This window comes from Bos taurus, chromosome 28 (genome assembly GCF_002263795.3).
Source record: "Bos taurus isolate L1 Dominette 01449 registration number 42190680 breed Hereford chromosome 28, ARS-UCD2.0, whole genome shotgun sequence".
Classification (NCBI taxonomy): domain Eukaryota; kingdom Metazoa; phylum Chordata; class Mammalia; order Artiodactyla; family Bovidae; genus Bos; species Bos taurus.
Genome location: NC_037355.1, coordinates 43,069,201 through 43,094,384, shown reverse-complemented (window position 1 = coordinate 43,094,384; position 25,184 = coordinate 43,069,201). Strand labels below are relative to the sequence as shown.

General features: G+C 44.0%; 1 protein-coding gene across 10 annotated transcripts in view; it reads right to left on the bottom strand.

Moving 5' to 3' along the window:
- The window catches only part of WDFY4 (WDFY family member 4), a 248,179-nt gene that overhangs the window by 174,055 nt on the left and 48,940 nt on the right, over positions 1 to 25,184 (bottom strand). For 8 of the 10 annotated variants that reach the window (XM_024986689.2, XM_024986690.2, XM_005226581.5 and 5 more), the window contains 2 exons: positions 18,269 to 18,849; positions 3,313 to 3,406 (listed from right to left, as the gene is read on the bottom strand). In XM_024986689.2, the coding sequence (XP_024842457.1) occupies positions 3,313 to 3,406; positions 18,269 to 18,849 (675 nt within the window). Of the gene's footprint in view, positions 1 to 3,312; positions 3,407 to 18,268; positions 18,850 to 19,865; positions 20,067 to 25,184 lie in introns of those variants that run through there. The other 2 variants (XR_009493217.1, XM_059882538.1) reach the window with 2 other exon arrangements.

Sequence of the window (25,184 nt, the reverse complement as noted above, 5' to 3'; positions counted from 1 at the left end):
AGCTCCTTTCTCCGTCTCCCACATCTGCAATCCTGCAGTCAGTTTCATCTCAGCCTTTTCTTGCCTGGCTCTCATTTCACATCTGATTTACTATTCCATTTGTCGCCGTGAGGTTTCCCACCCTCCCTTCTGGAAATTAATTACTGCAATTATCCAACTTTTAATAGCTGCTGATTTGGCATCTGCAGGACATGTTTGAGAAAATGCACCACTACATTTCATTTGCATATTTGAGAGACAGTGCGTGAGAATTAGAATTTTCCTAAATTACTTACTGTGACCTGAATAGAGAAAAAGTATCCTACCAAGTGGAAGTCTCATTTGCATACTTAATTTGGCCAATTACCATCGCAGGGTGAGAGAAAGTTCTTCCCCACACACTGACATGACAACTCAGGGTGTTTATTGGGAACCCGGGCTCATCCACAGAGTCTTCATACACTGGGAGAGAAGGACAGGCCACTGTCTGCTCTGCATCACTTCATCAGTCATCCTCATGGTGGAGACTTGCAATAACACGCTCATCAGCAATCAGTTTGATTGCTAACCGCCCAAACCACAGGCTTGGTTGCTCCCTTTGCAAGTGCGTTGCATGGTATGAATACAGCTAAGGAAGCCAGACATCCTCACAGTAAGGCAACTGCCACTGGGAAAGTGTACAGTGCCAAGGTGCATCACCTCACATGAAGAGCTGCAGACAGGAGAGTTTTATTCATCAAACACAACTTGACTTTGGGCCTGAACTGAGTTTTAGATCTCCTCTCACCACCCCCATGATTTTAGGAAGCTGCACAACTTTCTTGAGCTTCAAGCACCTACAAACTGGGGAGAATTTCATGTACTTTAATGACTTGTTATGAATATTGATTAAATAATGTTCCTGGAACAGAGGTAACCCTCCCTGTGTGTTAGTTTCCAACATGCTCCAGGCAGACTCTGTCTGTCCTGAACACTAACATAAAGAAAGTGAGGTCCTGGGCTTTAGATAACTAAATGACTCCAAGACATTTGATTTAGGGCTCAAATAATTGTATCCATCAGTTAGATGTCTGAGGCAAGCATGGTGGCTGGTCTTTAAAGATGCCCCCCAATAATTCCTCCTTTAGGACACACAAGCCACCCCTCACATCAGTAGAAGAGACATATGTCCCTTCCTGCTGAGTCCAAGCTGAACCTCTGATTCACTTTGACCAATAGAATGCCATGGAAGCAATGCTGGCCTGTTCCAGGCAGGGGTCTCTGGAAGGCCTGGCAGCTTCTGTGTTTGTGCCTTGGGAACCCTGAGCTGCTGCTGTGTGACCTGCTAGGAAATCAGGTGTAGGGATACAGGTAGAGGCCAGATGGAGAGGGCTACATGGAGGAGACATCAGGATCCTCCCAACGGCTTAAACGAAGGGCAAGGCAGAGCTGGACCGCATCCCTGTGAACTCCCATTCTCCCACAGAACCCGCAGCTGTGCAGGGGAAGACCAGGGGCCCTGGCAGCAGGGAGGACCGCATTGAACACCACGTCCACAAACTCAGAATCGTTAAACGGCATGTATGTTGTCTGAGACTCAGTTTGCCACTGGATGAAGTTGGAACAACGATACTCCCCACTGTGGCGCTAGGGGTAAAGAATCCGCCTGCCAATGCAGGAGAGATGCAGGATCGATCCCTGGGTCGGGAAGATCCCCTGGAGGAGGGCATGGCAACCCGCTCCAGTATTCTTGCTTGGAGAATCCTATGGACGGAGGAGCCTGGGGGGTTACAGTCCATGGGGTCGCAGAGTCGGACACGACTGAAGCGACTTAGCAGCAGCAGTCAGGGAAAGGGGGTAACGCTGGGCCTGCTACATGGTAGCTGCTCAAGTCAAGTCATTTCCTCTCACCTGCCGCGAATTCAAATGTACGTTTTCCAGGGTTTCCTCAGCTTCCAGTGTCTTTCTTAGAACTTCTAGAGAACGTGTTTTAAAAATTGCAAGCACTTCCTGAGAATCTGTCTTGTTCTGAGGCTCGACACTCTCGCTCATACAATCTCGGGCCATCAGTGCTGCTGGGTCAGGAGCTGAGAGATGCCTTGCCTTCCCCATCTTCCCACTCCCTGAATCCCACTCATCTCAGGGCCTTGAGTCTATCTCACAGTAGGTCTCCTGACTCCTTGCTCTGCACAGTTTCCCACAGACGCCACCTTAGTTGGGCTACCATCATGCGTCACCAGACTGTGGACAAGGCTGCCTAACTCCCCAGGCCACCTTCCAGGCAACAAGAGAGATTATAATACAAAAACCAGATGGCATACCCCTCCACTCGAGAGAGATTTCGTGTTGCCCGTGGGATGAAACCCATCCCTTGGCAGGGCTGCGCCTTCCTCTGCCCACCCCATTCAGCCCATTTTCAGTGCTCCTGCTCTGCTCTCACCCCAGCTGCCTTCAGCAGGCTCATCCCCACCTGCTTCATTGCTACTCATTTTTCAGGGCTCTGCTGATATGTCACTGTCTGAGAGATGGCTTCCCTGACTTCCACCCCTTCATCTAGTTCAGTTGCTCAGTCGTGTCCGACTCTGCGATCCCATGGGCTGCAGCACACCAGGCTTCCCTGTCCATCACCAACTCCCGGAGCTTGCTCAAATGCCTGTCCATCGAGTCAGTGATGCCATCCAGCCAACTCATCCTCTGTCATCCCCTTCTCCTCCCACCTTCACTCTTTCCCAGCATCAGGATCTTTTCAAATGAGTCAGTTCTTTGTATCTTTAATTAGGTCTTCCCCCCACTTCCATTCCCATTATTCACTCTCAGCAGCCCATTTCCCCCCGCTTAATATCACCTGTGGCAAATTTTAATTGTATATTCATTTGTGAGCCTAGTTACTTTGTCTGCCTCACCACCACCTCCCAGTCCCCAGCACAGATGCAGGCTCCTTGGACAGGGCTTGGTGCTCATCCCATTAGCTCTGCACATCCTGCACAGCACCGAGCCAGGGCGATAGCCAGTATCCCAGTGACGAATCAATGGATGGGACTGAAGGACTCCTGGCCCCACCCATGTCCAGCGCTATGAGCATCACTTACACCGGACTTGCCTCATGAAGGTAAATAATTTCATTCAAGTTTTGCTTGGTTGTTGTTTTTATATGGTCACTTCATCAACAGAACAATCTGTTTTGAGGGGCCATGGAAGGGTGGGTAGCACTCAATCAAAGGTCTCAGAACCACTGATACTCCCCTGCAGGGACCGGGGGCAAAGGTAAAAAAAGGGAAAGGGGGCCTCTGGCCAGAGGAGCCTAAAAGATCAGTCATGTGAAAAAGACAAACCTGTGTGTTCATCAACAAGTACCTGAGGGTGGTCTTCGTGGTACAAGCGAGGCAGCAGCCTCACCATGATGCACAGGACCCCGGGGTGCATGATCACAGCATCACTGTCATCTGTCCTGCAGAGAGAGGGAAGCAGGACGTCAGGCTTGAGCTTTATAGTCTCTTTTGCTTTCCACACAACTTTCTGGATCTCTCTAAGACAGGCCATTTGCAGCCTCCCACTTATTATCTGTATGCTATGCTGTGCTGTGCTTAGCTGCTCAGTCGTGTCCAACTCTTTGCGACCCCATGGACTTTAACCCACCAGGCTCCTCTGTTCTTGGGGATTCTCCAGGCAAGAATACTGGAGTGGGTTTCCATGCCCTTCTCCAGGGGATCTTTGCAACCCAGGGATTGAACCCAGGTCTCCTGCATTGCAGGCTGATTCTTTATCATCTGAGCCACCAGGGAAGCCCAAGAATACTGGAGTGGGTAGCCTATACCTTCTCCAGGGGATCTTCCTGACCCAGGAATCAAACCAAGGTCTTCTGCCTTGTAGATGGATTCTTTACCAGCTGAGCCTATCTAAATGATCTTGAACTAATTAATCTGAGCCTAACTCCCTCTAACTGTACAAGAGCCGTGCAACACCATACTTTCTGCACAGAGTCACAGAACAATGCCATTGTGCGCTAAGACACAGAGCCCAGCACAGAGCTGATGTTCAGTGGAAGTTAGTTTCCTGGACCCCTATCCTCTCTCCACATAGGCAGGAAATGGAGAAGCTCTCATTCTTTATTGAAAACACACACAGGACACTTCTGGCTTTCTTCAAGATGGTGTAAGCACTGTCCCACCCACTGAATGCAACTTAAAACCCACACGGAAAGCATGAGCAGCTCTCCAAGTACTCTGAAAAGTGAACCACAGCAGAGAAGGAAACCAAACCAAAAGCATCCCGGGGCTTCCCCATCCAGCATCCTCTGGAATGGGCTTATAGGGAGTAAGAACTGTGTAGCGAGTGTGGACAGGACAGACTGAGCTCTAAGAGAAGGCTCTATTTTAGGTCTAAGGAGTGGGAAAGGAGAGTCCAACAGGTCACAGACCATGGAGGGGAATCCCTGGAGTTTTCTTTCTTGGACTTCTCCATCCATTCTTTCTCACTCATCCCTCAAGAAATCTCACAGCAGCAGCAGCAGTCAGACTGGTATCTGAAATTCTTGAGGGGGTGGAAACCTTCTCTCTGACCAGAGGAGTTCTGGTCCCAAGAGTCAGGCAAAAATCTCCGTTGCTTTTGTCTCTCTATTTCCTCTCCCTGCTTGGCCCCAGAGACAGATGCAGTGGTGGGAAGTGCATGGCAGAGCAGATAAACTAAAGCTCTAGCTTTCTAGACAGAGGAGGAAGGAAGGGACCCCGAGGAGCCAGAAAGTGTTGGGAAAATGATGAAGAAGAGATTTAAGACAGTGAAGTCATTAAGTTGTATATCAACCTCTGGGCTCAATTCTGAGCTGCACATGAGTGGATCTGACCCTAAACCACATTCCAAAGACTTTGAGAACTGAACTCAGGGATAAACTACCACCCAAGACTGGCATGGGACAATTAGAAGGTACATCAACTTGCCCAGTAAAATCTTGAAAACCAGACTGATACTGGACACACGGTCCAAGAAAGGTGGATAAGAATTTGCAGCTTGAACCTCATCGGGTCAATTGCCTGCTAAAGCAAAATAATCAACATTCTCCAGAAGATGGCAATGAGGGCCAGAGTTCATAACATCAAAAATGTTCAGGATATAATCTGAAGTTACTCAGCTTAGAACAAAGGAGGGAAATCAGAATATCTCACATGGAAAAATATAACAGATGCCAAGGTGGAGATGACACAGTGGTTGGAATTATCAGAAAACAGCAAAAATCACTGAAACTATAAATTGAAAAACAATGGAGGAAAAATGAAGTAAAGGTCTAATTATGTGAAAAAGTTTTAAAAACTGAAAAACCACCAGCTAAGTTAGCAAAGAAGGAAAAAAGACACAAATTACCAATATTATAAATGAAAGAGAGACTACCATTACACAGCCCACAGACATTAAAAGGATAAGAAAACATCACAAATAACTGTGCACACAAATTGGACAACCTAGATAAAACAGACCAGTTCCTTCAAAGCTACAAAATACCAAAAGTAAGCAAGAAGAAATAAATAAACAGAACAGTTTTACAACGATTACAAAAACTAAATATGTACTTTAAAACCTTTCCACAAAGAAAACTCCAGGCCCAGATGTTTCCACTGGTGAATTTTACCATACATTTAAAAGATAAATAACACCAATTCTATACAACTTCCTTCAAAATATATAAGAGAACACTTTCGAATGCATTTTGTGAGACCAGTATGACTCTGATATCAAAAGCAGACAAAGCCAGTACAAGAAAAGAAAATTGTCTGCCAACATCGCTTATAAAAACAGGTGCAAATTCTCAACAAACTATTGCAAAAACAAATATAACCATACACAAAATAAATAAGGCATTGTGGCCAATCTTTCTTATCCTGCAAGGCTGGTTCACTGGTCAAAAATGAGTCAATATAATCTATTATATTATTAAATTAAAGAAGAAAAATATGATCATATGCAGAAAAAAACATTTTAAAAATTCAACATCTGTTTATGATTTTTTTAAAAACCCTTGGTAAAATAGACATAGAAGGAATCACTCATAACTTGACAATGGACATCTACCAAAGAAACTCAGCTAATAGAATATTTGATGCTGAAAGACTGAAGACCTTCTCTTCAAGCTTAAAGACAAGGCAAGTATGACCTCTCTCACCATTCCTATGCAACATCATGCTGAAACAACAGATTGGAAAGGAAGGTATAAAACTGTCACTATTCACAGACAATATGATTGTCACATAGAAAAAAAAAAATCCCAAGCAGTCTATTTTAAAAAAATAAAAGTTCCTAGAAAAGATAAATGAATTAGCATGGATGCACAGTGACATTCAGAAATTGATCACATTCCTACTAGAAGTAAACAGTTGGGATACAAAACATTTAAAATATCATTTAAAATCATGCTCCCAAAACATAAGAATAAATCTAATTTTAAAAATGTGCTTGCTCTGTATGCTGAATACTATAGACCTTGATTTTAAAAAAAAGTCATAGATTTATATAAATGGAAAAACAGTCTGTTTATGGATTGGAATACTCAATGTAGTTAAGGTCTTAATCCTCTCCAAATTCATCTATAGATGCTGTTTAATACAATCCCAATCAGAATCCCAGCAGGATTTTTGTAGGCAGAGGCAAATCGATTGTTAAATTTCAGCCTGTGAAAGACACTTTAAAAATGAAACAAAAAGTTATAGACTGGGAGAAAATATTTTCATCCACACAGTGGAATACTACTCAGTAATAAAAATATAAGAACTATTGATACAACCAGCTGGATAGATCTCAAAGGCCTTGTGCTGAGTTTCAAAAGCCAGCTTCAAAAGATACACACTTGTACTTGTGTTTACATGTTATTCTGAAAAAGATGAAACTAAAGGAATAGCTCAGTGGTTGCCTGGGGTTAGGGATTGCGAAAGGGTTTCATTATGAAGGGACACCACTCAGAATTACTTCAAGGGGTGGGGCTGTTTGTTCATATCCTGACTGTGGTGGCGGTCACGAGACACTGCGCGTGACCTAAGACCCAGAGTTTACACCAAAAAAAAAGACTTTAACTGCATGCTAATTGGGAAAGTAGCAATACAAAGAAAAACAAAGGGAAACAAATCACAAGAGGAATCCTGAATCACAAACACTTGATTGTCAAACATCTTGCCTCCAGCATTGCTTTTACAGCCCACAATGATACTGCTCTTGGCGCCACCAGCCCCGGAGGACGGCTAAGGCACCAAGAGTGCTCCTGACACTCGGTGTTGATTTGTCCAGTTCAGTACCAAGCAGACATGTGTCGACCTAAGTATCTTCCTGGCACGCTGGATACATCTAGGAGCTAAACAAAGCAAAACCCACACCTGGTAAGCGAGAAGAAGGGTATAGACAATAAAGGTGAATATAATAAATAGGTAAATTACAGATAATAAAAATTCCTATTGCTATGTAAGCTTTGCTGCTGCTGCTGCTAAGTCGCTTCAGTCATGTCTGACTCTGTGCGACCCCATAGATGGCAGCCCAGCAGGCTCCCCCGTCCCTGGGATTCTCCAGGCAAGAACACTGGAGTGGGTTGCCGTTTCCTTCTCCAATGCATGAAAGTGAAAAGTGAAAGTGAAGTCGCTCAGTCGTGTCCGACTCTTCGCGACCCCATGGACTGCAGCCTACCAGGCTCCTCCGTCCATGGGATTTTCCAGGCAGGAGTACTGGATTGGGGTGCCATTTTTACTATACTATAAATAGCATTGTAAAATATATACTCAATACATGTCATATATTATTATATAGTATATTTAATAATGCAATAGAATAATAAAAAAGAAATTACATATTATGAAGAAGGATGATAAATGTTATGCAGAAAAGAGAAAGAATTTAGAACATTGGGTGTAAGAGGGAAAAAATTTACAATTTTAACTTGGGTGGTAGAATTGGCTTCTTTGAAAAGGTAACATTTGGACGGACTTGACAAAGGGGATGCAGATATCCAGAGGAAAAGCATTTTAAGCAAAGAGGATAGCCAGTGCAAAAGCCCCCAAAGTGGGGGTATGTCTGACCTGTTCAAGGAGCAGCAAGGAAGCCCGCGTTATTCCTCCGATACTAAAGCTACACAAAGAAAAGAAAATTACAGACCAATATCCCTCATTAATATACGTGCAAAAAACCCTCAACAAAAAACTAGCAAAACAAATCCAACAGCCTAGGATTATATACCATGGTTTAGTGGGATTCATCCCAGGAAAGCAAGCGTGGTTCAACACTAAAAAACAATCAGTGCAGTGCACCACACTAATAAACAAAGGGAAAAAAATGATCACCTCGAATGATAGAGAAAAAACATTTGGCTATATTCAATACCCTTTCATGATTTAAAAAGACATCTGACCCAATGTGCTGTCCACCTTCTCCAGACCCACACTGTGGATTAGCCAGCCTAGAAGTACATCATCCATCCCAGGGAGAAGGATCTGGGAAATACCAGAGAAGTTCAGCATGATTCATCACCATGGCAGCTGCCTTTTATTGAGCTCTACTGCAGTGTGTGGTATGGTGCGTGTGTGTGTGCGTGTGTGTGTGTGTGTGTGAGATGTACGCTATGAGGGGGGTGGTGTGTGTGTTTCATGGGTATTATATATTCTGTATTCTGGAAGTCACAGTATATATTTGGTATTTATATAATATATATCTTATATTTAGTAAAAAATGTTACTGCATCATAGTTATATAGATTTACTAATGCTTCTGAGGGCTTCCCTGGTGGTTCAGATGGAAAAGAATCTGTCTGCAATGGGGGAGATCTGGGTTCGATCCATGAGTTGAGACAATCCCCTGGAGAAGGAAATGGCAACCCCCTCCAGTATCCTTGCCTGGAGAATTCCTTGGACAGAGGAGCCTGGTGAGCTAGCGTTCATGGGATCAAAAAGTGTCGGATTTGACTGAGCAACTGACGCACAGCCACGATGCTTCTGAAGAGCAAAGCACGGTCTCTGGACACAAGCGCTCAGTAAACAGCAGCTGTGATACTGTGACTGAGGGCAGTATCATCTCCAGTGCTCAACTCACAACGGCCCTCCATGCGGACACTCTTACTATCCCTACACTCAAACTGAGAGATCAAGGCACAGTGCGAGGAAGGCAAAGTCTCAAGGAGCCCGGCCACTGAGGTGTAGAGCACACAGGCCTGAGTCCAAGGCCCACGGCTTTCGTCTTCCTCCTGGAGACCGGGGCCCTCTGTATAGACAGAGCTGAGGCCAGTCGCTCGCCAGGGGGATACCAAGCGTCGGTGGAGGGCACAGGTGAGCACCCTGTCCCCCGTGTCCAGCCCACTGCCCTGTCCTTTACCCCACAGACTCTCTCAGAAGAGGCTGGGGTTGCACTTCCTCTTTTCTAACCATTAGGGAAGGTCAAGGGTGATGCATTTATTTTTAATGAGAAAAAATTGTTCTATTTATGAAATCTGACTCTCATACATTTAAAAATTACTCATTGTAAAATCAGGATGAGATTTGACACAGGAGTTATCTATAAAGAATCAGGCCTGATGCCATCTACAAGTTACGGCCCAAACCTTAAATTGCAGGCTATTGTGTCAGAACATTTAGCAGATCATCACTATTATTGTGGGAGTATCCAGAAAAAGCAGGACAAATACACACATACACACATACCCGCACGCACACACACACACACACACACATACACACGCAGAGGCTTTGAAGGCAGACACCAGCACCATGGTACTGTGAAAAGCTCCCTTTGTTTCTCCTGCTTCAGTAAAACATTCACGCCTCCACAAAACTTCCTGTGCTCATCCCACCAGCATGCTGGAGAGACCCACACATCTGTATATCCGAAGGTGGGTGAATTGGAGCACACGGAGGAGGCCGTGTTAGTCACTCAGTCGTGTCCAACTCTGTGACTCCATGGACCATAGCCCACCAGGCTTCTCTGTCCATGCAATTCCTCAGGCAAGAATACTCCAGGGAGAGGAGGCAGAACCAGAGACAAAGGCGGTGCTGGGATCCTGGCCCCCACCACAGCCACAGCAGCCAGCCCAGAGCTTCAGCTGGTAGCAGCTGAACCTGGTAGCAGCAACAGAGTGGCACACAGGACGTGGACCTCCCAGCCACAGCGGTACCCACAGCCACAGGGAGCTGGCAGCAACGGTGGCGGGACACACGATGCTGGTGCCTCCAGCCAAAGCTGCGCCCACAGCTCCGGGCGCCCGCCTCCCAGCAGCAGTGCCGATGAACGCGGCAACCCTGGGAGCTGTGAGGACACCAATGACCCTGGTCCTTTCTTTTCCCACAGCGGCGGCAGCGCCCATGACCAGGTGACCCCAGATGTGGCAGAAGTGCCTGCCATGCCAGTGCCCCAGGCAGAAGTGCCCCAGGCAGAAGTGCCAGTGACGGCAGCAGCTCTGGCAGCACTAAGGCACCAGCCATCCTAGAGGAAGAGCAGGGACAGGGAGACCACAGGGACACCCCTGGCAGAGCTGCCGCAGGGTGGAAAGGGCTGATTTTCAAATAAAGCCAGAGGCCACCAACAGAAACCCAAAACTTGGGCTACAGCACCACCTACTGAAAAACAAAAGAAAGGCCTTTTAAATGGGAACTTGAATTGTTAGACTCAAAGTAAACAAAGCTTCACCTAAATAAGAGAGACACTTCCTCCTTCAAATGCACTGGCAGAGGAACAGCTCATCAAGCACCACAAAAAACCAGTAACACAGTATCACAGGAAGAAAAGAACAACTATCTAGAAACTAAACTTAAAGCCTCAAAGACTGTTATCTAACTGACAGAATTCAAAAGAGCTATCATGGAGAAAACTCAATTAACTAAGAGAATGCTCAAGAAGGCAACTCAATGAGTCAAGAGTAAAATTAATAAGCAGAAGGAATACTTTACCAAAGAGATTGCAAGTCTTAAAAACAACCAATGGAAATTCTGGAGCTGAATAACTCAATAAATGAGATGAAGAATGGACTAGAAAGCACTAGAAACGGACCATATGGAAGAGAGAATTAGAGAGCTCAGAGTTAGAAATCTAGAGATGATTTGGTTAAAAGAAGTAAGAAAATAAGATGTTTTTAATGAAGAAACCCTATAAGAATTATCCAATTTGATAAGAAAAGGCAACTTAGAGATAATGGGTATCCCCGAAGAAGAAGAGAGTTTACTTAAAGAAACAACAGCTGAGAACTTTCCAAATCTGGGAAGAAACTGGATATATAAGTCCATAAAACTAATAGAACTCCCAGTTATTCAATGCAAAAAGATCTTCTCCATGAGACATGACATTAAAACTGTCAAAAGTCAGTGATAAAGAAAGAATTTTAAAGATGATCAGGAGGAAAAAAAGACAGTAACCTACAAGTTACCTGATTTAGGTTATTATATTTCTCAGCAGAAATGCTATAGGCCAGGAGAGAATGGAATAATATACTCAATATATAGAAAGAGTAAAACTGTCAACCAAGAATACTCTACCCAGAAAAGTTATCCTTCAGATATGAAGAAGAAATAAAATCTTTCCTAGACAAACAAAAGCAGAGGGAGTTCATCACTACTAGACGTGCCTGATAAGAAATGCTGAAAGGAGCGCTTCTACCTTAAACAAAGGAGCAAAAGTCCCCAAAACTTTGAGTAGGTAATAGACAGAATCAGAAAGCTGCAAGTCTGTATCAGATAAGTTGTTAAGCAATTAGAGCATACAGGTCCAAGGGGAATAAAAGCATTAAAAAAAAATAGCTACTTCAATTTGGTAATAAACTCACAACACAAAAGGGAATAATTTGTGGCAACAAAACTAAAAGGGAAGAATAAAAAGATAAAATCTGGATGAGCAAATGAAGATGACAACTTCTCAGTAGAAAAAGAACAACAGCACCCCACTCCAGTACCCTTTCCTGGAAAACCCCATGGACGGAGGATCCTGGTGGGCGTCAGTCCCTGGGGTCGCTAAGAGTCGACACGACTGAGCGACTTCACTTTCACTTTTCACTTTCATGCATTGGAGAAGGAAATGGCAACCCATTCCAGTGTTCTTGCCTGGAGAATCCCAGGGACGGCGGAGCCTGGTGGGCTGTCGTCTATGGGGTCGCACAGAGTCAGACACGACTGACACGACTTAGCAGCAGCAGCAGCCGCCTATGAAATGGGGTTCCCAGGTGGCACAGTGGTAACGAATTTGCCTGCCAGCGCAGGAGATACAAGAGACACAGGTTCAAGCCCTGGGTTGGGAAGATCCCCTGAAGTGGGAAAATGGCAACCCACTCCAGTATTCTTGCCTGGAAAATTCCATGGACAGAGGAGCCTGGAGAGCTATCGTCCATGGGCTCAGAGTCGGACACGACTGAGCGACTGAGCACACACGCAGCACAGCCACCTGTGGAACAGTGCATACAAACCACACGGCAACCATAAAACCAAAATCCGGAGCAGAGACATCAAACATGAACAACAGAAAATTTAGGAAAACGCCACATAAAACCACCAAATGAAATGACAGAAAAGCAAGGGGAAAGAAACTATGAAGATACCGAGCAACCAGAAAACAAAAGGTAGGATGGCAATACTGAGACTTCGCATGTCAATAATCACCCTAAATGTAAATGTACTGAATTCACCCATTGAAAGAGTGGCTGGGTGGGTTAAAAAGCAAGACCCAACTATATGCTGTCTCCAGGAGACTCATCTCAGCTCTAAAGACAAATACAGGTTCAAAGTGAAGACATGGAAAATTATACTCTAGGCAAATGGCAGCAAAAACCAACAAAAAAACAGGTATAGCCATACTCATAGTGAACAAAATAGACTTTAGGCCAAAAGAGATAACAAGAGAAAAAGTGGGGCTAATCCCTCAAGTAGACATAGCAAGTGTTAATATATGTGGACCTAACACAGGAATACCAGCATATATGAAGTAATTTTAACTAACCTAAAGGGAGACATTGACAGCCACATAAGAACAGTAGGGGCTTTAATACCCCCACTCACATCAACAGATTATTTGGACAGAAATTCAGTAAGGAAACACGGGGCTTAAGTGAAACATTAGAGTAGACAGACTCAGATAAATACAGAACATTCCATCCAAAATCAGCAGAACACACATGCTTTTCAGGTGCACATGGAAATTCTCCAGGACAGACTATATGTTGGGACACGGGTCTCAATAGGTTTAAGGATGAAATCATATCAAGCACATTTCCAACCACCTGTATGAAACTGTAAGTCGATTACAAGTAAAAGGATGGGAAAATCACAATATGTGGAGGCTAAACAGCGTGGTACTGAGCAACTATTGAATGAAGAAATCAAAGGAGAAGTCAAAAAATACCTGAAGACAAATTCGAGTGACGATATGCCACACCAAAATCTATGTGATGCAGCAAAAACAGTTCCAACAGGGAAGTTTATAGCAACACAGGCTTACCCTAAGAAATAAGAAAAATCTCAAAAAAACAGTCTAAGCTTACACCTAAAGAAGTAGGAAAGAAGAAGAAACAAAGCCCTAAGTCAGTAGAAGGAAGGAAATAAACAAAAAAACCTGGTGGAAATAAATTATTTTTAGAGACTAAAAAGACAGTAGAATGAAACTAAAACCTGATTCTTTGAAAAGACAAGCAAAATTGACAAATTTTTAGCTAGACCCACCAAGATAAAAAGAGAGAAGGCTCACATAAAATCAGAAACAAGAGAAATTACAACAGATATCACAGAAATACAAAGGATTGTAAGAGAGTACTCTGAACTGCTTTACATCAACAAATTGGACAACCTAAAGGAAATGGATGAAGTCTTAGAACAAACAACTTTCTAAGACTGATTCATGGAGAAACAGAAGATCTGAATAGACTGATCACTATAGATGACGGAAACAGTAATCAAAAATATCCCCAAAACAGAAGCCCAAGATCAGACAACTGGCAAAATCCACCAAACATTAAAAGAAGGGTGTCAAGCAAAAACCTGGAGACAGGGGCATGCTTCCTAATTCACTTTATGAGGCCAGCACTACCCTGATACCAAAACCAGACAAGAACAAAACAAAGAAGACAATTAGAGGCCAATGTCTTTGATAAACATAGATGCAAAAATTCTCAACAAAACAGTAGCGAACTAAATGCAACAGTGCTCTGAAAGGGTTATGCGCCCTCCTCACGTGGGGCTTATTCTAAGGGTGCAAGTGGAGTCAACATCCACAGATCAATCAGTGTGATGCACCACACAAACAAAAGGACCAAATCATACGAGTGTCTCAGCAGATGCAGGAAGAGCATCTGACAAGATTCGACATCCACTTATGATTTTTAAAACTCTCAGTAAAATGAATAAAGGTCATCAATAACTTATATGTCAAATCCAGCTAACATCTTACTGAACAGTGAAAAACAAAGCATGTTCTCTTAGATTAGAAACAAGTATACCCACTCTCACCATTCTTACTTACTATAGTATTGGAAGAATTAACATTGTTAAAATTTTTCCATATTACCAAAAGCAATCTACAGCTTCAACGCAATTCCTATCAAAATTTCAACAATATTTTTCACAGAAATGGAATGTAAAAGTTCTAAAATTTGCATGGAGCCACAGAAGGCCTTGACTACCCGGAGCAATTCTGAGAAAAAAAGGACAAAGCTGAGGGTGTCACACTCTCTAATTTCAAATTATACTACAAAGCTATAGTAATCAAAACATGTATAAAGAACTCAGGCAAGTCAACAACAAAAGAACAATCTTTTTAAATGGACAGAACTCTAAGTAGACATTCCAAAGATTACATACAGGTGGCCAACAGGCACCTGAAAAAATGTTCAACATTATTAATTATTAGGAAAATGCAAAGCAAAATCACAATAAGATATTACCTCATGCCCAACAGGGTGGCTATTACTAAAAAAGAAAAAAAAGGCGATAACGAGTATTTGCGAGGGTACAGAGAAAAGGAACCCTCATCCACGGTTGGTGGGAATGTAAATAAACATTGTGGAGATTCTGCAAAAAATTAGGAACAGAACCACCGTATGGTCCAACTATTCTGTTCCTGGGTATTTATCCAAAGGATATGAAAACATTAATTCAAAGAGATGTATACACTGTTACGTTCACTGCAGCTTTATTTACAATAGCCAAGATAAGGAAATGATCAAAGTGACCATCCACAGATTAATGGATAAGAAGATGTGGTACGCATGCACACACAGTAGAATCCTACACGGCCATAAAAATGTGAACTCTTGCCATTTACAATATAAATGGACCTTGGGGGTATTATGTTACTTGAAATGTCAGATGGAAAGGATAGTGTATGATTTCACTCATATGTGGAATGTAAAAAGTACAAAAATAATTGAATAAATAGAACAAAACAAAAACAAACCCATACAAGGAATTCCCTGGCTACCCAGTGGTTAGACTCCATGCTTCCACTGCAGGAATCTCACTTTCCCTGGTTGGGGAACTAAGATCCCATATGCTGTGCAGCCAAAAAAAAAAAAAACAGAAACAAAATAAAAACACAGATACAGATAACACACTGGTGGTTAGAGGAAGGGAAGGAGGGTTGCAGGAGGGCAAAACAGGTAAGAAAGATCAACTGTATGGTGATGAATGGAAACAAGATTTTTGGTGGCAAGGACACTATAGTATATACAGAAGTCGAATTACAATGTTGTACACAGGAAACATATAGCTATAAACCAATGTCACCTCAATTTCTAAAAGGTGCAGAGTCTAATAGACTTTTGTCCAAAGAAGATACACAAGTAGCCAACAAGCACGTGAAAAGATTCTCAATATCAATAGCCTTCAAGGAAATGAAAATCAAAAGCCCAATAAGATACCACATCATCCCCATTAGGAGGGCTATAGGCAAAGAGAGAATGACAAGAGTTGACAAAAAGATGTTCAAACTAAACCCTCACACACTACTAGTAAGAACATAAAATGGTGCAGTCACTCTGGATAACGATTTGTGGTTCCTCGAAATATTAAACATCGAGTTACCGTATGACTTAGTCACTAGTTGGGTATCTAGCCAAGAGATACACAAACATGTATCCACAAAAATCTTGTTCATGAATGTTGATAGCAGTATTACTCATAATAGCCCTAACGTGAAAACAACGCAAATGCCCATCAGCCGTTATGGAGACGATAACTGTGGTATACACACTGGAATATTATTTGTCAATAAAAAGAATTAAGTACTGATACATGCTATAACATGGATGAACCTGAAAACATTATGCTAAATGAAAGAACCAGAAACAAAAAAATCACATACTCGACTATTCTGTTTATATGATATATCTAGAACAGACAAGTCAGTAAAGACAGAAGATAAATTAACGGTTGCCAGGGACTGGAGGTAGGGGCGGAAGAAATGGAAAATAATGGATAATGGGTATGGAGTTTCTTTTTTGTGTGATAAAAATGTTCTAATCAGTTGTGGTAATGATCATATAATTCTGTGAATATACAAGAAAAACATTCAATTGTACATTTTAAAGGGGCGAAGTTTATGGTGTTATGTCTCAATAAAGAAGCTGCTCTTTAAAAAAAAAAGGATAAAAGAAAAAAGAATAAATGTTCTCACATGGGAACATCAGGGTCCTGAGGTTTTACTGGCAAGTTCTATTACACAGCTAAGAGGGAACACCGCCCAACTGCTTAGGCCAGCATAAATGTGACAGTAAAAATAGTAAAGAAAGTGTGAAGGGCTGAACTTTCTCACAAACAAAAAATATTTTTAAAAAGTCAGCAAATCAAATCTAGCAATAATTATATCATGAGCAAATTCTGAAGGAATGCAAGGTCAGAAAACAGACTGATTTACCAGATGAACCGATGAAACAAGAACAATCATGATTATCACAGTGGTTGGAGAATTGACATCCAGCCCCCTCACCACCAGCTCCCAGTACTGATGTCTGGCTGACACATGCGGTGCTCACTTTGGATAAACATGTGCAATGTCTTTCAGAAGAGAATCCTGTGGTGTTAAGGGCCACGTGACCTGGAGAGGTGGCAGGCAGGATAGTTTACTGCAATATTAATTTTTGTCTTATCACCAATGCTTCAGAGGAATGAAAAAAAAAAAAGGATACCAACTATTCTGTTGCTTTGTTATTTCATTTTCCCCCTCCTGATCCAAAGCGGGTGGGCGGTTCTTTGTGCTCCGTCACTTTAGTGGAATTCTGTGTTACAGGCATGAAAGTAAAAAGTTGTTTAGCAAAGTCAGGTCCTTGAGAAGATTAGCCTGCAGAAGAGATGTCCTTGTTGGGGGAAATGGAAGCAGCAAGAAAGAACAAGAGTCCCATGATTGGGAAGGACACTATGGTTTGTGTCTCACAAGTCAAGGACATCACCCACGCCCTGGCAGTGCCCTGGCAGGCAGGAGATGCCATCTAGGAAGGCAAAGGCTACTCAGCACACCACAGAGGCTGGGCCCAGGCACCTAGGCTCCGAGGCACAGCAAAGAAGCCAAGGAGAAAGGGAACCTGTGCGCAGCAGAGCTCTGCCCTCAGTTTCCAAGATCAGGTAAGCTTCCCTGGTTCTCGTGTGCCCCATCAGCATCCCCTGACCCTGAACTGAGTCAAACCGGTTTTCTGCCAGCTCTCAGGGTAGGGGGGCGAAGTTAACTTGATTTAAAGAAAAGAAAAGGCCAAGTTAACCAAGACCAAGTTAACTTGATTTCAAGGAAAGAAAATCACGCTGTCACCAGCACAGCCCGCTGGGATCCCCAGGAAGCATAAGATGGAATCTAGGTGATAAGATAAGGCCCAACCTCTTCCTCTGTGCTTAGTCTAGTCTCACTTGTTCATTGGTCACTGCCTGCAGAGGCCCTGCACCGGGCAGGCGCCTCAGACCGGAGATCCCAGTGCAAAATGGCTGCGCAGGACACGGCAGCCCGCAGATCTGCTGCAGAAGCGAGGTGCGCGATCCTCCATTCAAGGTGGTGGCCGCGGGCCGTGTGCCGAGGTGGTGCGCCCGCCCTGCGGTTCCACCCTCCCCTCTACACAGGATCCCGAAAGGCAGCCCCACCCCAGGCTTGTCCAGAGAGCAAGAGAGCTTGCACCTCTCCATTCTCTGTTAAAAGAAGAAAGGTTTCCTTTGCTTCTGAATCCAGTTCGGTCTCCTATCGGCTTAAACCTCAGATAGGAGGACTCTTGCTGGGAATGGACTCAGGAGGGTTAGTAGCAGTGTAACTTTCCGCACACCCACTTTGTACTACGCATGTGCGGGATAAGTGCCTGGGACACACGAGACAGGCACACCGAGGGCAGATTAGGGAAGCAGCAAAGCTCTACCTCTCTTCCAGGTCTGGCCACTGCGTGAAGCTTCCCTGGGGGTCACTGCCAGGTTCTGCCCTCTGAGGGTCCACCGCTAGCTCCTGCCTGGTCCTCGGGGCGTCCTTCAGGTCCCTGCGCAGGTGGAGGGTACCTCGGGCCATGCTGTCCAGAAAGCTGAGGATCTGCAGGCAGCTCTGGATCTTGGGTGGGAGCAGGCTGGCAGAGGAAAAGGCCGCACTCAGCAGATCAGCAAACGGCCTGGCCTTGGTGTCCTCCCGGGAGGGCGGAGGGGCGTCCTCTTCCTCCAGGGCCCCAAAACAGCCCAGCAAGCAGAGGTCCTCGGCCAGCTTCTCAAAGAGCCCGGTCCTCCTAAAGAAGTCACCGTTGACTGGGTCCAGGTGCAGTGCAGCAGACAAAGCACAGAGCGTGTGCAGGACGAGGTCCAGGGTCTGGCTGGGGGACACTGCCCCCCACGTCTGCAGTGGGGGCTCCTGGAGAGACCCCTCCAGGTCAGAGAGAAGGGACAGCAGCCCGTTGAACCCACTGGAGACTCTGAAAGCAGCGCGGCCTTTGGGGGTCTCCAGGATCCGGAGCAGAGACTGAAACCAATGAGATAAAAGTGAGTGAGGTCCAGGCAGCAGATCTTTAATGCTGAGCTCCAGCCCAGCATTGCCAGAGCATTCCTGGTGCTCCTCCAGGATCCATGCCAGAGGAATAGCGAGTTGCCCGGGGGCAATTCTGAAATATTGGGAGGTCTGTACCGTTCCTCTTTATTTTAGTTTTGGGTTGCCCATCAGTGTCTTTGTTCAAGTGGCTGCTCTTAAAGCCTATGCTGCTTTATAGGGTTGATTTACTGTCTTATATCTCAAGTGCATCTCTCTCCACAAACCTTTCTCTGACCCCTCACTTTGACTCATCCCAGGCTGAGTGCTCATACCTCTAACTCCCCAATCAGAACTCTCACCATCCTGCATTGAAGCTGTGTGAAAATTGTCTCAGCCTTCCTCTAGTTTGAAGTGACATGAAATCAGGCTTGTTCACTGCTGTGGATTGTAGCACCTACTTAATAAATACTTGCTAAGCTCATGGAATGTACCATTTTCTATATTGCAAAAGGAAACAGTGAAATCTATACAAAGCAGTTTATTACTATTTACCTTCCTCTGTGTGCAAGCACAGGTACTTTTAATAAATGGAAGATAGTCAAACAAATCTACTTAAAAGCGGGTGTGACTATACAAGGGAATTGAGGTGGAGAAGAGAAATCCTTCATGGAGGGAAACATATAGGCACAGCATATAACATAGACCATGTGTGGAGTTTAGCCTATCACAATGCACATGGTAGAATCTACCTTTGCAAGACTGCGGAGGATTTTCTGGACAGCCAGACTTCTCATTCCCTCTGGAGTCACACACTTACTAAGCACTTCCAATGTACCGTTCTTTGGTCCTAGTACCCATGATATAGCCTAGGTGTTCAGTAAATGTTTTAGAAGGACTGCACTTGAGAAGTTCTCATTCTGGGCTAAAGTCTCACACCTAAGAGTGAAGAATGGATGGATGATTTTAGATAAATATCAAAAGCCTCTAGATTTGGGCATTTAGTTGCTTACTGTTCGTGAAACTCGAATGGGACTCCATCAAACACCCAGGTTCCCTGAGCGTGTCTCCCAGAAAACGAGCAGTGCCTGTGGTTCTGTAGTAGGTGCTGCAGGAACATTTGAGTTGTTTCATCCTTTCCAACGTTTAGTGCTCTAGCGACACAGGAAAGAGACTTTTCTTGGCAGGCACAACTTAAAGTCAATTTCAGGATGCTTGAAACAAGGTTCGAAGAGAAAAAGGTAAGGGAAAAAAAGTTCCTAATCTGGGAGAGATGGTGCCTTAAATGCATGGTTTAGGGTGATATTCTGCAGCATAATACATGAAAATCCGATGACAAAGAGAAAATTGATGGGTCAGAAAGGGAGCGAAGGGACAAGACTTCTAAATTCTCATATAGGGAAAGTCGAATAGAAACTCAGTAAAGTTACAGGTAAATATGAAATATGAAGTCATGTCCTTCCCAGGGGAAAGTAAGTTTCTAGTTCTATCTCTAAAATGCTGGTAACTCCAACCTAACACTAGTGTTTATCTGAAACACTATAATGTGTACCACTGGAACCCAAACTTTGTTATCTAAGATTATATTCTGCTACAAGAAGCTTGAACTGCTTGGTGGACGGTGAACCCAGGCATGGGGTAGGAAAGCGTGAAATGAGCCAAAACTAAGCTAAGGCACACAACCAAGGACCCTTTCAAAGCGGAAGAGAAATGATGACCGAGAAGCTGCCCAAAGTATTCCCACGGCCCCATCAACGACATTTCAAGTACACAAAACAAAGATTATAGAAATGAGGAGAATCTATACAAGGCCAAAGGTCATGATTATGCTCAAAATGGACAAATTATCATATACAGTGAGGCAGAAAGATTCATCCGCACTAATATGGGTCAATTGATCTTTTCCCAGTTATTGGAAAAGGAAATGCATGACTTATGGTGGTTAGATCAATGACTGCCCACCACAGCTCTGGGGGATGGCTGTGGGGAAATTGAATTATTTTGTTCTTTAAAAGAAACTCAGCATCAGGGTCACCCACTAACAGGGGATGAAATCAGAGTCATGGGACATGGTTCAGGGAAATGGGATTTCCAGACTGTCTGACAGACAGAGGCAAATTGAAACACTAAGAACTAGAGTTTCCAGTGACAGCTGCTTTCTCCTCCTACGTGAGGATATCACTTAACTACTCCTGTTGTGTTTAGTCACTAAGTCATGTCCGACTCTTTTTGCAACCCCATGGGCTGTAGCCTGCCACGCTCCTCCATCCATGGGATTTCTCAGGCAAGAATACTGGAGCAGGTTGCCATTTCCTTTTCCAGGGGAGCTTCCTGACTCAGGGATCAAACCCACGTCGACTGCATTGGCAGGCAGATTCTTTACCACTGAGACAACAGGGAAGTCCAACTAATTCTGTATTTGGCTCAAAACCCAGGAAAGATTGCATTTATAGACAGGTCCTGAAAAAGAGGATTATATGCAGACTATGAGAACAGATTCCCCGGGATCGTAATGTTGGTGAGTGTAAAAGCTTATGGTTCAGCAGCACAGAGTTCCCTAGACGAGGCAGGGACTTTCTCTGAATACACAGCACCACCACAGCTGCCTTCCCCAAATCCCACCCCCAACCCTGGGGCTCTGGGGCCAGTCGTCTGTGCCTGTCTTGTATGAGTGACTCACTCTGGACAGAATTAATGCTTCTTTACCAAGGTGGAGATGCGCTCTAGCCTTCAAGCATGCTGAGTGGCAGGGGTGGTCTCTTCCTGCCATCTGATAAGCCACATGAAAGGCTGACTGACCATCAGCGTGTGGCTCAGCATTGTCTGTCTCAACCTGTCTCAATGAGACTAGTGCCATGAAAAATAAAGTACCGATACATCAAGAAATCTGAGGCTCTAGGGTGTTAAACTGTCTAAGTTTGTGTGAGTGCTTTCAATAGCTCTGAAAACCCCTATTACGCTATTCAGGGCAAATGGAATGAATGGAAGTCTGTTTATCACATGACATGTGACAAAATAAACACCCAAAAAAGAGAACGATTAACAAATAAAACCAATCAGATTATAAGCAATTGTCTGAGGGCTAGATGACCGCCAAAACTCCCCTCTTCCCTTAAGAAACCACCTTCCAATTGTCCAGTTTTATACCAAACATTGCTCATCAGATCTCCGTCATTCCGAGTGCTGAGAGCAGATATTTTAAAAAGAGAGCAACACAATAATAGCCATCCTTATGATCTGTGTCTCTCAGAGGGTCTATCCCCTTAATTCCTAGATGGCACTTCTCTCCTCCTATAGGGAGGGGGGGAGAAAAAAAGGAATGGCCGTCCTTAATTGTTGCTTTGTTTGATTTATTAAATTCAGAGTCATTATCTAAAATGGGGGTAATGTCATTAGAACTCAGGCTTCTCTATTATTTCTTGGGATGGGGTTAATTTCATATTTGCAGAGTCATAAAGTAAAGAGTCCAAAATCTAATTACAAAGACTTAATTTCATAGCAACTAAAGAGAAACATTTCTATCATAAAGGAAAATAAATACTGCGCTACTTCGGGAAACGATTTGTCAGGAACTGGGGGCCTAGGAGGAGGGTCTCCATTACTGTCATTCAACTTTGCATGATAATGCATCACCTAGGCTTGCAAGTCCGCGGAAGGGAGTAAATTTAATCAGCTGAAGTCAAAGTAATCAGGCTAGGGTTGACACATTTCAAGAAAGGTCAGCGTTAAGCACATTTTCTCCTCCTTAACTCAGTTACCATGTCATCGTCTCTGAGTTAGTATTCCTCCAGCTTGAATCTATAAAATGGATGTCTGCTGCAAAGCGCTAACTATGTTAAGACTAACAGGATTTATTTCACATTCTATTATTTGTTATTCCTCATAATTTTCCATGTGTCATGCTGGAAGACGGGTGAGGTAATGCAATTAAGCTCAGAGTTGAACAGCTAAATGTATATTAGCAAATCAATCTGAATTTGTGCATAACCCAATCATGGTCCCACTGGCCGTGGAGAGGAAATTCATTTGCTTACATTATTCTTTAACTCGGTTATCATTTGCCAGAATTAGGTGGTGAAGTCACATGTGCTTCTGTATTGGTATGGAAGCACCACTGGATTTTTGGAAGCAACTGCCTTAAGTCACATGTTTCTGGAGGAATTTTCTCCTCCAGAGCAGCTGGCTAACTCTCAGGGAAGGGAAGTGAGGGTGGCACCATGATGTGAATATACTTCAGAGATGGCAAGCCTTGATCAGGTGGTGGGGTGGAGGTCCCCACATTCCATCACTCCCCCTTCATTCTACATCTGACCCACTTTGCAGGCACAGCGCAAGCACACTCTCAACCACCAAAAAGGGAAATCTAGCCAGAACTAATTTCACATCTTTGTTTCCCAAGGGGTTCCCAAGGTGATTTAAAACAAAGGCCTATCTCACATCAGATTCCAGCAAATGTTGGCTAGTTGTTCATAGGACTCGATGGTGGGCACGCCTGGAACAGGCTGTGGGGCCCAATCCTTCCCCACAACCCACCAGAGCTTCAGTGTGTTATCAGCCTGGTCCCGGAAAAGCCATGGAGGCTCCAGGCACCCTCCTCACTGCCCAGCAGTAACTTGGTACACAGGAAGAAGACAGCGCATTGAGCACAGGGTGAAAGTGAAAGTGAAAATCACTCAGTCGTCTCTGACTCTCTGCAACCCCAAGGACTATGCAGTCCATGGAATTCTCCAGGCCAGAATACTGGAGTGGGTAGCCTATCCCTTCTCCAGAGGATCTTCCTGACCCAAGAACCGAACCGGGGTCTTCTGCATTGCAGGTGGATTCTTTACTAACTGAGCTATGAGGGAAGCCCAGAGTATGACTGTGTTAAAAAAGCTCACACACTATTCATCCCTGATGTACTCCCTCGATGGTGTGATACTGAGATGATACTGAATCTGTAGAACACCATGGCTTCACATGGCTAATTCTGGAAATTCAGTCCTATTACCCAAGGTCTGACACTCCAGGATGGTGCCTCTGGGCTATCGGGTAAACAAGATGAACTTTGGAGCAAAGCAGAGAGCTTTTCTGTAATAGACACAAAAACACTACTCTCCAAAACACTATGAATGTGGAAATGCCAGGTACAGTTAGGGATTCCAATTATTCATCCAAGAGAAAATCAAAGTCCTGACTGCCTTGGTCCCTGCCTTCCCTGTCCCTCATTCGAATTAACTTGAACAGAGACATATGAGAAAAAAATTCAACAAAGAGCATGGTGAAGAGAAAAGATCACCAAATTTTTAGTCGCTAGTCTTAGATCCAAATTCAACTTCACCTTTGAGTATTAGAATCTCTCCGGGCCTGTCTCTACTCCCACATCAGGAGTGGACCACGTGAAGCCAAGGTGCTCTCCAGCTATAAACTCTTATTAATTCTTGCTATCTCTCTGCCTTAATCTTCCCTCTACATGCTCCCTTCAGACCTGTTACTTCACATAACCATGGAACTCTAGTGTCTTTAAAAAGACCTTTAACTTTCCTTTTTTGTTCCATCACCTTCACTGATTTTCTGACTCTGTGGTGAAATCACTGTTTTGGTTCTTGTCATCTATGAAATGCATGATAACTATAGTCAAAAGGTCACTTTGGGGTGGGCTTCTCATGACACATTGGCTATGCTGAGCTCCACAGGCTTAGGTCATTAGATAACATGAATACCGCTACATCAGTGCCTGACACTGGCTTTGCTAGGAAATTAAGTTGGTAAAATAAACTGAATGTCGTTCTCTAACTGTTAAAATGGTTTTGTACTGAGATCAGCTCAGTTCAGTTCAGTTCTGTCGCTCAGTCGTGTCCGACTCTTCGCGACCCCATGAATCACAGCACACCAGGCCTCCCTGTCCATCACCAACTCCCAGAGTTCACTCAAACTCACATCCATCAAGTCAGTGATGCCATCCAGCCATCTCATCCTCTGTTGTCTCCTTCTCCTCCTTCCCCCAATCCCTCCCAGCATCAGGGTCTTTTCCAATGAGTCAACTCTTTGCATGAGGTGGCCAAAGTATTGGAGTTTCAGCTTTAGCATCAGGCCTTCCAATGAACACCTAGGACTGATCTCCTTTAGGATGGACTAGTTGGATCTCCATGCAGTCCAAGGGACTCTCAAGAGTCTTCTCCAACACCACAGTTCAAAAGCATCAATTCTTCAGCACTCAGCTTTCTTCACAGTCCAACTCTCACATCCATACATGACCACTGGACATAGCCTTGACTAGACAGACCTTTGTTGGCAAAGTAATGTCTGTGCTTTTTAATATGCTTTCTAGGTTGGTCATAACTGTCCTTCCA